The sequence below is a fragment of the Salvelinus namaycush genome, chromosome 7 (assembly GCF_016432855.1).
Source record: "Salvelinus namaycush isolate Seneca chromosome 7, SaNama_1.0, whole genome shotgun sequence".
Taxonomy (NCBI): Eukaryota; Metazoa; Chordata; class Actinopteri; order Salmoniformes; family Salmonidae; genus Salvelinus; species Salvelinus namaycush.
The window spans coordinates 55,158,971-55,176,051 of NC_052313.1; the positions used below are offsets into that span (position 1 = coordinate 55,158,971).

At 44.2% G+C, this 17,081-nt stretch overlaps 1 protein-coding gene across 1 annotated transcript in view; it reads right to left on the bottom strand.

Annotated features, from left to right (window-relative positions):
- phka2 (phosphorylase kinase, alpha 2 (liver)) overlaps positions 1-17,081 on the bottom strand; it is a 41,749-nt gene that overhangs the window by 16,116 nt on the left and 8,552 nt on the right. The window contains exons 6-21 of the mRNA XM_038998343.1: positions 16,859-16,941; positions 8,004-8,084; positions 7,727-7,825; positions 7,042-7,188; positions 5,613-5,666; positions 4,558-4,680; positions 4,197-4,292; positions 3,880-3,987; positions 3,680-3,758; positions 3,194-3,328; positions 3,003-3,112; positions 2,033-2,177; positions 1,654-1,732; positions 1,349-1,488; positions 930-1,100; positions 317-453 (exon numbers count right to left, since the gene is read on the bottom strand). Of these exons, the coding sequence (XP_038854271.1) occupies positions 317-453; positions 930-1,100; positions 1,349-1,488; positions 1,654-1,732; positions 2,033-2,177; positions 3,003-3,112; positions 3,194-3,328; positions 3,680-3,758; positions 3,880-3,987; positions 4,197-4,292; positions 4,558-4,680; positions 5,613-5,666; positions 7,042-7,188; positions 7,727-7,825; positions 8,004-8,084; positions 16,859-16,941 (1,787 nt within the window). The remainder of the gene's footprint in view (positions 1-316; positions 454-929; positions 1,101-1,348; positions 1,489-1,653; positions 1,733-2,032; positions 2,178-3,002; positions 3,113-3,193; positions 3,329-3,679; positions 3,759-3,879; positions 3,988-4,196; positions 4,293-4,557; positions 4,681-5,612; positions 5,667-7,041; positions 7,189-7,726; positions 7,826-8,003; positions 8,085-16,858; positions 16,942-17,081) is intronic.

Genomic DNA, 17,081 nt, shown 5'->3' on the forward strand with positions numbered 1-17,081 from the left:
GAGCGGTGTGAGCTGGGCCACATGCAGAAGGTAGACTAACTGACCTTGGGCTGCTGTTGATATGGTGTGTGGTGGTGTGGTTGGTGTGGATGGAGCGGTGTGAGCTGGGCCACGTGCAGAAGGTAGACTAACTGACCTTGGGCTGCTGTTGATGTGGTGTGTGGTGGTGTGGTTGGTGTGGATGGAGCGGTGTGAGCTGGGCCACATGCAGAAGACTAACTGATCTTGGGCTGCTGTTGATGTGGTGTGTGGTGGTGTGGTTGGTGTGGATGGAGCGGTGTGAGCTGGGCCACATGCAGAAGGTAGACTAACTGACCTTGGGCTGCTGTTGATGTGGTGTGTGGTGGTGTGGTTGGTGTGGATGGAGCAGTGTGAGCTGGGCCACGTGCAGAAGGTTGAGGGATTTACGGTGCTTGTTCATGATGGGAGTCATAGGAAGATACATGGAGGCCTCTGTAAGAAACAACACTCACAATACAGGATTTGTATTTATTATGGAGCCCCATTAGTTCCTGCCAAGGCAGCAGCTACTCTTTCTGGGGTCCAGCAAAATGAAGGCAGTTAAAACATTACAATACATTCACAACAGATTTCACAACATATTAAGTGTGTGCCCTCATGTGGGAGTAGGGGCCTATCTACTACCACATATCCTCAGAGTCCCATACAGTAGAAACCTACAGAGTCCCAACCATACAGTAGAAACCAACAGAGTCCCAACCATACAGTAGAAACCAACAGAGTCCCATACAGTAGAAACCAACAGAGTCCCATACAGTAGAAACCAACAGAGTCCCAACCATACAGTAGAAACCAACAGAGTCCCAACCATACAGTAGAAACCAACAGAGTCCCATACATACACCTAAACATAACCCTAAACCTAACACTTGGTGAATAAACAAACAGTAAATGTGATGATAACTTACTAGGCATGTTGAGGCCTTGGACCTGGGCCATGAAGGAGAGGATGTCTCTGGTGGTGTGTTCAGCACTAAACACGTGGTGCTGCCCCCTCTGGATGGGAGGGAGATGACACTTGGTGGCTGTGCTCTGCATCAGCTGGCTGAGGTAGTGGTCAAACATGTCCTTGGAGCTGCCTGGAGGGGGGCGGGAGATAAATGTAGACTCAGCAATATGATATTACATACCGCAAGCACAAACATGCAAACACAAATACAAACACACACACACCAATGACCTATACAGACATAAACACACACACACACACACCAATGACCTACACACACACACACACACACACACACACACACACACACACACACACACACACACACACACACACACACACACACACACACACACACACACACCACGGCTGACGTACCTGAGGGGACATAACTTTCTTCTTCGTCTTCCTCATCTTCTTCATTCTCCAGCAGGTCGTCATCAGTGTCTCCGTCGAGGAAGCTGAGCTCTGTGTGGAACGAGGTAGTCTGGAAGCTGGAGATGTTTGCCATCTGAACCCTGCAAAACACACAAGATGGAATGGAACCAAATAGGACATCACTGGAACTTTCACAACCAGGGATGTAGTGACATAAATATTGGAGCCTAGCATTTCCTTCTGTAAATATCCAGAGAGCTCTCTTAAGATGAGTGATCTTAGAAATGGAAGAGAGTCAGTCTGACCTTGCCCCTCCAAAGTATCCATCGTGCAGCTTCCTCAGAGTGGACAGAATACACGGGTCGATGCTCTCACCATCATCCACTGGGAACAACAAGGGAAACATGATCAATTAACCAACCAACCAATCAATAAACCTTGTTTGTCCCATACAGAATGTAGTTTCCCAGCAAAGGTTAGTTTCCTGGACTCAGATTAAGCCTTGAATTCCCATTTAAATAAATGTTTAGTCCAGAAGTCACACAAACACCACAGAATGATTACCCAGCATGCTGTGTGTGATGGGGAAGGGGAGGGTATTTACCCAGCATGCTGTGTGTGATGGGGAAGGGGAGGGTATTTACCCAGCAGGCTGTGTGTGACAGGGAAGGGGAGGGTATTTACCCAGCATGCTGTGTGTGATGGGGAAGGTCAGGGTAGGGCGTCCGGTCATCCTCCAGGAGGAGGAGAGATAGGACAGCTCCGTCCTTAGCATCTCCACTATCATCTGGTTGTCCAGAGCCAGGTAGAAGTGATGCTGGTCCAGGAACTAAAGGAGAGGAGAGACAGAGAGATGGTTGTCCAGAGCCAGGTAGAAGTGATGCTGGTCCAGGAACTAAAGGAGAGGAGAGAGATGGCCAACACTACTGCTCCAGCCCAAACATACCTGATTCAGTCCTACACAAACACACCTGATTCAGCTAATCAAGGTCTTGATGAGCAGATAATTAGTAGAATCAGGGGCCGTATCCAAATATATATATATATACACTGAGGTCACCCGACCTCAACACCATAGAGATGGTTTGGGATGAGTTGGACCGCATAAGGAAGGGAAAGCAGCCACCAAGTGCTCAGCATATGTGGGAACTCCTTCAAGACTGTTGCAAAAGCATTCCAGGTGAAGCTGGTTGAGAGAATGCCAAGAGTGTTCAAAGCTGTCATTAAGGCAAAGGGTGGCTACTTTGAAGAATCTCAAATATAAAATATATTTTGATTTGTTTAACACTTTTTTGGTTACTACATGATTCCATATTTTATAGTTTTGATGTCTTCACTATTATTCTACAATGTAGAAAATAGTACAAATAAAGAAAAATCCTTGAATGAGTAGGTGTGTCCAAACTTTTGACTGTCGTGATTACCAGCTGAGATCAACTTCCATGACTTGATTTTCCTCCTGGCTGAGTTTGTCTGGGCAGTATCTTAACATCATCCCAAAACCTACTCTGAGCTGGGAGGTTTGTCTTAAAACAGGTTTTAACCAGATTCCTGCTTTGTGGATACAGCCCTAGGTGTGCTAGATTAGGATTTAACAAGAGCATTTAGGGAGATAGGACCTCTACTGTCTTCAGGTAATAACAAGGTATGTCACCTGAGGGGTGAATGTGTAGGTGCGGTTCCGGATCTCGTAGAATTTCGAGGTTCCCAGAACTCCAATGTGCCTGTATGGCCTCCCGCTCAGATTCAACTTCTTGCAGTTTCCTGTGAAACAAGTCATTAGCTACGTAGTGCTTATAATGGCTTTATGCTCTAAGAAGCCTTTCTAAGTAGTTGTAACTGTACCCAGTTTGACGTAGACGTGGCTGAGGATACGAGCAGGCATGACCCTGATGGGCTGGACCTCAGAGATGGTCTGGACCTCTATTTCATCGTTCTTCAGCAGCTCCTGGATCTCCTTAGACTCCGCTAACACACACACTGCCAACATACACACACACACAAATGAAGGTATGTACACAGAAACAAATGAAGGTTTGTACACACACACACACACACACACACACACACACACACACACACACACACACACACACACACACACACACACACACACACACACACACACACACACACACACACACACACACACACACACACACACACGAAGGGAAAGGAAACTCTCAGATAGGCAGCCCTGACCACCGAGCAAATGATCTTAACAAATCGAGTTAATTAAATAACAAGTCTAGAACTGTATATTACTTCTCCAGTTAAAGGATGTAAAATGTCTTCCAGGCTGCATGAGAGGAAATTAGACATGCTGCAAACCTTGTACAACTACGTCCGGCTTGAAATTGGTGGAGAATCGCCTGTTGAGAGGGTCGATCTCTCCAGGGGCGAGGAATCCCTTGGAGGAACAGACGGAGAGAGAGAACAGTGAGGCGAGAACTAAACCACCAATCAACACCTCACTGTGGTAGACAGAGGCAGAATCACTCTATGATAAGACGACAGCAGAATGTTTTTACCTCAGCCAGCAGAGAGCTAACAATGTAGAGGGACTGTCCCCACATGTGAGGTAACTGACCCATAGCCACTCTGTCCACGGAGTGAGGGTTCCTGTACTCTTCCTCCATCTGGGGGAAACACCACACATTTACGGTCTTCCTCACTTAGTTGTAGGGACGTTGTTACTTATCAGGATTCAGAAAGGTAGCAAGTGTAGACTGTTACTTCTTCGCAGCCCATATCGGCACAAGGAGTGAATCTGACGTGCCCTAAAGAAAGACTGATTTCCAATTTACACATGGACAATAAAGTTGTATTCAAAGGGCCATGGAGATACCTTTTCAGGTGGGACAGCGTAGAGCTCAGGCATCAGGCGGATCCCGGGCTTCCCTCTGATCAGGACTTCTTCCAGAGCATCTCTGTACTCCTGCACCTGGAGACAGGAACCAGGAAAGGACATGTTGTACATACAGACACGTGGCCCGGGGTGGTCTAGCGGTCTGACATATAGCTTGGTGACGTCACCTGCTCTGAGACCTAAAAGTAGTTGTTTCTCTTGATCTGAAATGGACGCGGCTCTTGTGGAGTGACAGGTAACGATGCTTCGTGGGTGACAGGCGTGGGTGTATTCAGAGGGTCTCAGGGTGGAACCTAGGTTGGGATGAGGAGAGGGACGGAACCAACACTGCTAGACACACCTGTACAAGGTCTCCGCTGAAGATGCCGTCCAGAATGAGGTAGGTCCAGAACACTGGCCATTCACATTCTATATTCTCAAACAGTTTGAGTTCAGCTGGGTCGTAGTGGAGACGGGACGGGTCCTGAGAAAGACAGACACAGAAATATTACACCAAATGTCTTATCTGAAAGAACAAGGCTAATCTTTAAACGAGAGTTAAATGAAAGGAAAAACCCACTGAAAGACTATCTTTTGGTATTGTTTTCATTAGTCCACTGTTAGTACAGTGCCAACGTGTTTTGCATGTCAGCAGTCAAGTTTTCAAGATATTGGACTTTCAAGAAGCAAAGAAGTGTCACATCCTCATCATCATATGCAAAACGCATCATCATATTGATGATGTGGCAAGTGACACTTTGTGGACGAATGAAAAGAAATACCAACAGATTTTAAGTGGATTTTTCCTTTAAGTTATACTGTTTAATCTGAAACCACGTTTCCATCATCACAGCTGTGAAGTTTCGCTGTATTTTTTATAAATGCAGACAGATCATTAGTTCATTCAACACGGTGGGATCTTTTTGTGTCAGGAAAATGTACTATGCAGGAAATGGCGGTGGAAATGCCTTTATGTGCAAATATTGATATAATAACCCTCATATGGAAGAACATTTGGTGTCATGCGATATGTTGTGTGGTCCTCCCACTACGACTCGGGACGACTTGGCTCCTCCTCCCACTACGACTCGGGAAAGCCTGCAGTTTATTAGGCTACAGATGAAATAAGTTGTGATGAACTTCACAGGAGGTGAAAGTACAAGGTGATGAGCTTGATGCTCCTTTCCAATAAATATCCAGGGTCTTATTCTGGTGACACGATGATCGATGCTTGGCTGCCGTTTGACAATTAAAAATAATATCGCTCTTAAACATAATAATGTCATCATGGAGACGAGCCTACACACACTGTATCTGCCAGCTGTTGGCTACAGCGCAGATACAAGACTGTAAGTTTACACAGTTGAAACACTGTTTCACACTGTAAGGAGAAAAACATACAAATGTGTACAGTACCTCTCTTGGGCATCTGTATCCATCTCTGATGAACCGGCAGCAGCCATAGCGTCCCTGGGGAAGAGAACGGAGTCATTTAGAAATGGCATTCTAGAGCACCATTAAGCCTAGCCAATGGAGGTTTCCCATTGGTATCCTTTACCGTCCAGGACTAGGCTTAATCTGAGTCTGGGAATCAACTAGCCCCTAAAGTGTGTCTGTGGTCCAGTCTAGACAGGCTCCTATCTACCTGTATATTGGGTATGATCTCACTGTATCTGTGGTCCAGTCTAGACAGGATCCTATCTACCTGTAGCCTGGATATGATCTCATTGTATCTGTGGTCCAGTCTAGACAGGATCCTATCTACCTGTAGCCTGGATATGATCTCATTGTATCTGTGGTCCAGTCTAGACAGGATCCTATCTACCTGTAGCTTGGATATGATCTCACTGTATCTGTGGTCCAGTTTAGACAGGATCCTATCTACCTGTATATTGGGTATGATCTCACTGTATCTGTGGTCCAGTCTAGACAGGATCCTATCTACCTGTATCTTGGGTATGATCTCATTGTATATGTGGTCCAGTCTAGACAGGATCCTATCTACCTGTATATTGGGTATGATCTCACTGTATCTGGGGTCCAGTCTAGACAGGATCCTATCTACCTGTAGCTTGGATATGATCTCACTGTATCTGTGGTCCAGTCTAGACAGGATCCTATCTACCTGTAGCTTGGATATGATCTCACTGTATCTGTGGTCCAGTCTAGACAGGATCCTATCTACCTGTATATTGGGTATGATCTCACTGTATCTGTGGTCCAGTCTAGACAGGATCCCATCTACCTGTATATTGGATATGATCTCACTGTATCTGGGGTCCAGTCTAGACAGGATCCTATCTACCTGTATATTGGGTATGATCTCACTGTATCTGGGGTCCAGTCTAGACAGGATCCTATCTACCTGTATATTGGGTATGATCTCACTGTATCTGGGGTCCAGTCTAGACAGGATCCTATCTACCTGTTTATTGGGTATGATCTCACTGTATCTGTGGTCCAGTCTAGACAGGATCCTATCTACCTGTATATTGGATATGATCTCACTGTATCTGTGGTCCAGTCTAGACCGGATCCTATCTACCTGTAGCTTGGGTATGATCTCACTGTATCTGTGGTCCAGTCTAGACCGGATCCTATCTACCTGTAGCTTGGGTATGATCTCACTGTATCTGTGGTCCAGTCTAGACAGGATCCTATCTACCTGTAGCTTGGATATGATCTCACTGTATCTGTGGTCCAGTCTAGACAGGATCCTATCTACCTGTATCTTGGATATGATCTCATTGTATCTGTGGTCCAGTCTAGACAGGATCCTATCTACCTGTAGCTTGGATATGATATCACTGTATCTGTGGTCCAGTCTAGACAGGATCCTATCTACCTGTAGCCTGGATATGATCTCAGTCTTAGTGATGGTGACCAGGTCTGCGTCCTCCACAGCGAAGGCAGGGAAGGAGATGATTGACAGGAGACCAGCATCAATCTCTTTAGAGGTGGAGGCTCGTGGCAGCATGGAGCACAGGATCGCCTGGAGGTCAAGTAGAAACGGGTCAGTTTCTGACAGATGGCGTCATTCTGACACCACCGTGTTGTCAGGAGACATCAGTCGTTATATCTGACGTAAGACAATGGTCAGTTTCATACATATCCTTTTAAGGTTTATAAAATAATCTGCTTAAACCAGACTGGACACTGCCCTCACCAGGCTAGAGAAGATTAAACCAGACTGGACACTGCCCTCACCAGGCTAGAGAAGATTAAACCAGACTGGACACTGCCCTCACCAGGCTAGAGAAGATTAAACCAGACTGGACACTGCCCTCACCAGGCTAGAGAAGATTAAACCAGACTGGACACTGCCCTCACCAGGCTAGAGAAGATTAAACCAGACTGGACACTGCCCTCACCAGGCTAGAGAAGATTAAACCAGACTGGACACTGCCCTCACCAGGCTAGAGAAGATTAAACCAGACTGGACACTGCCCTCACCAGGCTAGAGAAGATTAAACCAGACTGGACACTGCCCTCACCAGGCTAGATAAGATAGGACATGTTTATCACAGTACCTGGCAGTGCTCCACCTCGTCCGGCAAAACGTGAATGACAGATTTGGGTCCTCCATGAGCCCCAAAGAGGTCCAGCTCATCAATGGCCTCCAATGCAGCCTGAACATAAAACCCAACATGTTGTTGTTTTAGGAGTTTAGATATAGTAGCTGTGTTGCGATAAGAGGACTGTTATGAGTCTAGATATGGTAGTTAAGATACGATTGGAGGCGTGAAAGGAGACCATGTATTATCATTGTTACATATAGGACAAGCATTACATCTGAAGCGTCAGTACCTTGGCCATTCCCACAGAGCTGGTGTTCAGTTCTGGGATCCCCTGATTGGTCTTGTCCCCTCGCTCCCACATCCCATAATCCTGCACAGAGAGAGAGACACACACAGTTACCATGACAACCAGGTTTAAAATCATACTATTTGAAGACCTTAATTTGAACCTAAATATAATTGTATTTGACCTAATCCAATATATACTGTATATTGTAATAAATACCATTTAAAATAACACAAGCATATTGCTATTACATTGTTATAACTAACTTCTTTCGAAACAGGGTTTCTCACAAACTCATAAACAGATACAGAGACCCACACACACACCCAAGGACAGAGGGCTGGCACAGACCTTTCATAAACACTGATAAGGCCGGAAAGGCCTTGATCAAAAGGGTGCTTGGGTCTGCAGTTCACGAAATAATGAGACACACACACACCCAAGGACAGAGGGCTGACGTAAACCTTTCATAAACACTGATAAAGACAGGAACATCTACGCACACACAAAATCTCCTGTTTTAGCTGAACATTTCACAGAGACACACAGATATGTCAAAATAGGAACATCTACGCACACACCTAATCTCCTGTTTTAGCTGAACATTTCTGAAGACAAAGAACTCCACTTAGAGCCAATGGGACAGTGATATTAGCCTGAAGTGGACCTCGCCCAACTCATCAGGACCAACCAGAAAACCAGATCTACCAGACTCAACCTACTTTCTGTGCTGTATAAAATGTCTATGTATTCTGTTATCTGGGCTCTGTCTGCAGGTTCCTTACGAGCTGAATGAACGAGTCCATGCACGCTTGTATCAGATATCTTTACCTCTGAATAAAGCTGCTTTTTATTATACGAATATCCACCCTGTCCAGAGTCTCTACTTCGTCTCAGTTCTCCAGTAAACTTGTGACATCAACAATATACAGTATATTCTATGTATTTACACAAATAGTAATCAGTAAGACGTATGCACTCTGTTTTAACTCCTCACGTCTCAGAAACGGACAACGCTGACAGGGAGATTCTGGACTATCTGCTTATTCTGGTTAGTGAAGTCGCTAACTAAGACACATTATCCTGGATGGGAAATGTATTCTGGTTAGTGAAGTCGCTAACTAAGACACATTATCCTGGATGGGAAACGTATTCAGGTTAGTGAAGTCGCTAACCAAGACACATTATCCTGGATGGGAAACGTATTCTGGTTAGTGAAGTCGCTAACCAAGACACATTCTCCTGGATGGGAAACGTATTCTGGTTAGTGAAGTCGCTAACTAAGACACATTATCCTGGATGGGAAACGTATTCTGGTTAGTGGTCGCTAACCAAGACACATTCTCCTGGATGGGAAACGTATTCTGGTTAGTGGTCGCTAACCAAGACACATTCTCCTGGATGGGAAACGTACTCTGGTTAGTGTAATAAATACCATTTAAAATAACACAAGCATATTGCTATTACATTGTTATAACTAACTTCTTTCTAAGCAGGGTTTCTCACACACTTATAAACAGATACAGAGACAGACAGACACACACCCAAGGACAGAGGGCTGACGTAAACCTTTCATAAACACTGATAAGGAAAGGCTTTGATCAAAAGAGTGCTTGGGTCCGCATTTCACGAAATAATGAGACACACACACATAACCAAGGACAGAGGGCTGACTACGCACACACAAAATCTCCTGCTTAGCTGAACATTTGATAACAAAGAACTTTTGCTATAAGACTCAGAAGGATGACGCCCAGCTCATCAGGACCAATCTGAGAAGACAACAACCTGTCCAGAACCAACCAAAGGACCAGAACTTCCAGACTCAACCTACTTTCTGTGTTGTATAAAATGTCTATGCATTTCTGTTATCTGGGCTTTTTCTGGAGGTTCTCTATGAGCCGAAGGAACGAGACCGTATACGCTTGTACCAGATATCTTCACTCTGAATAAAACTGTCACTTGTCATACAATTTACCACCTTGTCCGAATCGATCCTTGACCGGCTCACCCTTCTCAATATCCAATTATCAACAAAAACATGGTAGCAGAGGATGGTTATCTAGATACCCGGTCCAGAGTGGTTGATGTGGATGTGAGGGGGCGAGTTGGTGGAAGGACGGTTCGCGGAGGACAGGTGAAATCTTTGGGGGGAGGTCAACAATCCTGCTCAGCTCGGGGAACTGATCTTCTGGTCGACCAATAAACAAGGTAAGCAAGACCTGTTAAATCAAACTTTGCATATTGTCGTATAGTCTATCCAAATTTTGATCAGTACTACCGAGTGTGAGTATGGATTCTTGAGTAAATTTACATATATAAATGACATGTGAACGACAGTGAAGTGAACATATGTGGGAATAATTTGTAAGTATTAAGATCTATTCATATAGTCCGGCTGTGACCGGTGAGGAATAGGCTTAATTTGTGATAAAAAGAACTATTCGTATAGTCCGGCTGTGTCCGGTGAGGAATATAGTAAGCACTATTCAATAGTCCGGCTATTCAGTCGGTGAAGGGTAGGCTTAAAATTGGGATAGGGATTATTCAATAGTCCGGCTATTCAGCCGGTGAAGGATAGGCTTGTTCCATCCCCATCCATATAGTCCGGCTGTGACCGGTGAGGAGTGGGGTAAAGTTTGTCAAGACCTATTCATATAGTCCGGCTGTGACCGGTGAGGAGTAGGCTAGACTTATTCAATAGTCCGGGCGATTGTCCGGTGAAGAATAGTCTATTTGTGTTTGTAGGCGCCAGGTTGAAAAATGTTCAATGTTTAAGTGTAATGTTTTTAATGTCTAAAGTCTAAGTGTTCAACGTCTAAAGGGTAATGTTCATAGTGGGAAAAATGTAAATGTTTAATGTATACATGTAAAAAAAAAATTGGATTCTGGATTTTATCCAGTGACGGGCTAAGTACAGTCGGATAGTCAAACATATACACTGATATACGCACACACATTACCAAAACTATTCTGTACTAAATTCCACTGCATTAAAATAAAATATGACGACCCCAAATACTCCAAAGCTAAAATTTAACGATTTTCTAGATCAGAAGATACAAGACAAGTAAGGGGGAAAAGAACAAGACTGGAAGAGTGGCACCCCAGTTCTTTTGGTATGTCTAGATATGGCATGGAACACGAATGTAGGTGTAACCTTTTGACCTATTTTCATTGCATTTTCATGTGGTTTGATCACCCACAGGGAAATGTAGTGAGGATAATGAAATCGTGGTCATTTGGAATACTAATTTTGAGATAATAGAGTTTATAACTCTTGACCATAATTGCAATTAACCACAGAGGAGTCAGGTTTCTGGTTTTAAACATTGGCTATGACGGTTTTGAATGGGCTGTTATTGAATTGGTTTGAACAGGAGATATTTTAAGCCTATAGGGCATGGAAATAAAAGTGATAGAGAGCTTATTAGTAAAGAAAGGAATTTATATGGTTAGCATTTGTTTTGGCCATAAGAAGATAGAGATAGGTTTATTAAGGTTATGTAAGGACTTTAGAGATTGACACTATAAGACATGTTGTTATTTTAAATCCATTTGGGATAGATAAAGTCAAAACAGTGAGACACTTAGTTAATATTGCAAAAGAACACATAGTTGTTATTGACTATTATTAGAAAAAGGCAGACAGATGGGTCTACCCCACACTGTTGAGACCTTGAAGGTTTGAGAGTAGAGTGGGGAGGGTGGACCAGGAAATGAGCAAGGTAGGCTGTGAAATAAGATAGGACAGAAGGGGGTTAACACATATAAGCAGCACAGATACATTTTAAAGTAGATAAGTCACTTGACAGAGAATTGGAAAAGAATAGATATGAATGTACGCCCAAGGGAGAATTGGATTTCTATATTATAATGTACTAAGTCATGAGTAGGTAAGGTTGATACCTGGCCAGAGCCAGGTATCAAACGGGGGAGGGGTACATTGTGGTCTAGGATAGGATGGGGCCTATTGGATAATAAACTAATTTTAAAAAATTCTAGCTAATAAATAGGCATAGAAGTTAAATATATAATCAGATAGAACAAATGACAAACTGTTTATTAACCAAACCTGTATGTCCAAGATTTTATGCATTACAGGTGAATTAAAGGAGAAGGTGATTCACCCGACCTGGGGGCATATCGCACTTGGAGGGTGAGACACACTGACACTGCCGAATGATCACAGAGTTAAGGAGAAGAACCGTTACTAATAGAGTTCGGGGATCAACTCCTTAATGAAGAATTCCCTGCCCCCGACCTTTCCTCACTGTGTTTGTTCATAGAAGTGAAAGTGTGTCTGGCTTCTTGCTGATGATGTTTTCTCTGGGAGAGGGTGGGGCTTTACAGGATTGCTTGTAGTCCTGAGTTGTCTGTTTAGGATACGATGGGGATGTTACCATCGCAGTGCTGCCAGAACCGCCACCAGTTCCGACAGACCAGGTTCAGCCGGCCTCCTCCACCACTTCAAGACCAAGTCCTACGCCATCACCTGAACTCTACAATCTGGTATAGGTAATAAATGTAAAAGACATCTCAGATAGTGACCAATTGGGGACTGAAACCGGTTATGAGAAAAGGGAGAATATGTGGTTGACCTACAAAACACTTAATAAAAAGGACTGTGTCGTATGTGGACATGCCAGACCTATTCTGGCTGCTCACCCATTTGCCCTAAGTAAGGGGGAAGGTTGGATGTGCATATTGGAAAGTTTAAGTCAAATTCAACCCTGTGTAAAACTCTGAGTCTTGTGTTCCCAGAAGTCCGTCCCCAGAAGACACCATGGGGGGTTAAGGCATATGGGGGATATTACAGCTGTAACACTGGTACAGGTAGAGGTATGGACTATGGGAGGTTCCCTACTGCTGCCTGCATCACTAATGTCACTATTAACTAGAGGTGTTGCTGATGTATGGTGGATGTGTGGACCTGCCAGGCGGTTGACCCCATTTTGAAAGGAGATTATCAGGGAACATGTGTTTTGGCCAGTCTGATAAACACCATTGCCTATTATTGAGGTTACAGCTAACCAACTTTTGGGAGCTGCACATGACAGAGGCTTGGGACCAATCCAGGAGACGGCAGAATCGTGACGCTCCTTGGTCCGAGGGTACAGATAACATTCACACCAACCTGTTGGGGGTCCCAATAGGGGTCCCCCACGAATTCCAGACATTAAACAGGAAAGATGGCCTGTGGCATCTGATGCCCATCATTGGCCCAGCTATTGTTGATGCTAAACAAAATGCCTGGGTCAATTATATCTACTATAATTAATAATGATTTGTTAAATACACCCACACAGCACTTACAGGGATGGCTGAACAATTGGATGCTACCTCTCAAACCAGTAGACAAAATAGACTAGCACTGGACATGATTCTGGCCGACCAGGCAGGTGTATGTAACAATACTAGTCCGGATGGGAGAATTTCAAAAGCTCTGAGTGGGTTGGCAAGGTTATCAGTGGAGGTGGGGGGTCTTGCAGGTGTGGAGGAGAGTGGACTGGTCCCTTGGCTGGGTGGTTGGTTTGGTAAGTGCACTGCAGTGATGATTACTGGATTTCTGACACTAGTTGTTTTTCATTTCTGTGCTGCCTGTATCATACCTTGTTTGAAGAAGTCTGTTACAGATGTGGCAAGGGCCTCTGGTATGATGCTGCTGCTTGATGCTCCAGTAGGAGAGGCTGATACGGAATCAAGCTTTCGCAGGAGAGTGTGCCTGAAAGAGGAGGACCCTTGGTTTGCTGTAGTTGATGTTGTCGAATGAATAAAAAGTGATGTTTGTCCTCCCTGTTGTGAAGGTTTGAAGTTCCCGGGTGGCGACGAGCCCACCTGATACAGGTTGTATAGAGGGATGGACCTGAGGGTTTAACCTTTCAGTAGTTCTTGGAGTGGTCTCCTTTTGGTCCTTGCTCATCCTTATTGGTGACTGAGGAGGCTGGAAAGGCCACCCACCAGAGCTGTGTGGTATGTATGGGAGCCCGTCCACTCCTACGCATTGTACCGGCTACCCTACCTGACGTATGTCTTCTTCCTGTTATGAAACATGACAGCCCAACTGCCAACTGCTCCGTATGGGACAAGTTTTACCCTATTGTTAAAAGTACTAGAAAGGGCCCCGATGTTTTCTTCTCGGGTTGCCAGGGCTAATTTCACTTGTATAAATATGTCCCTTGGCCCTCCAATGCTGGGAGCATTACCTTATGAATGGTGCAATAACACCCATAATCCTAATGCCCCTTTCCAACCTGTGTCTAGAGCTGATGTCTGGTGGTGGTGTGGAGGAAATCATCTATATGACCGCCTGCCAGGGAATGCCACTGGTCTTTGTGCTCTTGTCTCTCTGCTTCTTCCTGTTTCAGTGTATCCTATGGAAGTAAAGGACCTGATGGCCCGTGTAGAGAGGGACGGGGATTTATCCCGGTCCAAAAGATCAACAGGAGTGGATCCTGGAGACCCCACCTATATTGACGCCATAGGAGTCCCTAGGGGGGTGCCAGATAAGTATAAACTCGTAGACCAGGTTGCAGCGGGTTTTGAATCATCATTTTGCTGGTGGTGTACAGTTAATAAAAATGTGGACCGAATCAATTACATTAATTTTAATGTCCAGAAACTGGACAATTGGACTCAACAAGGCTTCGAGGCGGTCCATGGCCAATTGGAAGCTACTTCCCTGATGGCATTCCAAAATAGAATCGCGGTGGATATGTTGTTGGCTGAACGCGGAGGTGTTTGTGCCATGTTCGGAGAGCAATGTTGTACTTTCATTCCCAATAACACAGCAACTGATGGTAGTCTTACTGTTGCCTTAGAAGGTCTTCGTACACTTAATGAGAAGATGAAGCACCACTCCGGGGTTGACACCTCTATGTGGGACTCTTGGATGGATGCGTTTGGGAAATATAAGATGCTTGTTTCCTCCATACTGGTATCTATATCTGTCTTCACTGCGATACTGGTGCTTTGTGGATGCTGCTGCATTCCATGTATTCGAACGCTGACCACTAGGATCATAACTACTGCTATTGATCCCAACCAGGCAGAGAAGGGACAGATGTTTCCTATGCTTGCCCTGGAGGATGCTGAGCCAGGCTATTGGACTGATGACTAATTAAACGCCATTCATAGTTTATGTCACGTCTCTTTGGAGACGTGAAGAGAGGGAATTAAAACTTTCTCTCTGAGAAAGTTTCCCTGGTTGTTTACTTTTGCTTTTCTTACTCTTACCTAGTTTATGTCACGTCTCTTAGGAGACGTGAAGAGAGGGCATATGAAACTTTCTCTTCAAGAAAGTTTCTGCATATACTACTCCTGCTTGATCCCATGTTTATGTCACGTCTCTTAGGAGACGTGAAGAGAGGGAATCAAAACTTTTTCTTCTGGAAAAAGTTTCCCTTCTTGTGCCCGGATTCGTTTAAAGTTTATGTCACGTCTCTTGTGAGACGTGAAGAGAGGGAATCAAAACTTTATCTTCTGATAAAGTTTACTCTAATTTTGCCATTTATAGCTTTTGTCCTAGCTTTTGTCACGTCTCTTATGAGACGTGAAGAGGGGGATTTGTAATAAATACCATTTAAAATAACACAAGCATATTGCTATTACATTGTTATAACTAACTTCTTTCTAAGCAGGGTTTCTCACACACTTATAAACAGATACAGAGACAGACAGACACACACCCAAGGACAGAGGGCTGACGTAAACCTTTCATAAACACTGATAAGGAAAGGCTTTGATCAAAAGAGTGCTTGGGTCCGCATTTCACGAAATAATGAGACACACACACATAACCAAGGACAGAGGGCTGACTACGCACACACAAAATCTCCTGCTTAGCTGAACATTTGATAACAAAGAACTTTTGCTATAAGACTCAGAAGGATGACGCCCAGCTCATCAGGACCAATCTGAGAAGACAACAACCTGTCCAGAACCAACCAAAGGACCAGAACTTCCAGACTCAACCTACTTTCTGTGTTGTATAAAATGTCTATGCATTTCTGTTATCTGGGCTTTTTCTGGAGGTTCTCTATGAGCCGAAGGAACGAGACCGTATACGCTTGTACCAGATATCTTCACTCTGAATAAAACTGTCACTTGTCATACAATTTACCACCTTGTCCGAATCGATCCTTGACCGGCTCACCCTTCTCAATATCCAATTATCAACATTAGTGAAGTCGCTAACCAAGACACATTCTCCTGGATGGGAAACGTATTCTGGTTAGTAAAGTCGCTAACTAAGACACATTATCCTGGATGGGAAACGTATTCTGGTTAGTGAAGTCGCTAACCAAGACACATTCTCCTGGATGGGAAACGTATTCTGGTTAGTGAAGTCGCTAACCAAGACACATTCTCCTGGATGGGAAACGTATTCAGTACCATGTCAGCTCTCTGTTGACATTATGTTAATGCCATATTTGGCTAAGTAGTTTTCACCTGTTAGTTTATAATTATCTGTTGTAGCTGACCACATAGACCTTTGACCCGTTGGCGCTTTTAAGCTAAAAATATTTTTATGCTTTTAGGGTTGTGTGCTGATGTTCCCATGTTGACCAATGAAATGTATTGAAAGTTATTTTACCAACCAATCAGAAAGTTCACTGTATGGGATTTGACAATATACTGTATAAGCCATGTAAATGGTCTTGTTTGGTAAGGTGTTCATTGTAGCACGACACTTCTATAGTCTCCACTACCTCTACAGGTGTTCCTATTTGATCTTCAGTAATAGTATTGCTTCTCTCTCCATTACTGCTCAGACTTCTATTACTTCCTGCTAAGTCGTATGCTAGTGAGGTCAGAAGAATAGAGCCTCGCTCAAACAGACCTTCAACGTTACCTACCGCAACTTTATAAGCAGCCTCAATGTAGAAGACCAGGTTCTGGATAAAAGCCACTTCATGCAGGGTTGATATGATACGAAGACCTGGAGAACCAGACAGTGATAAAGAACAACATCGCCGGTATACAGTCAAGTTCTTTCACAATGACATGATCCACCACACACACACACACAGACACAGACACAGACACAGACACAGACACAGACACAGACACACACACACA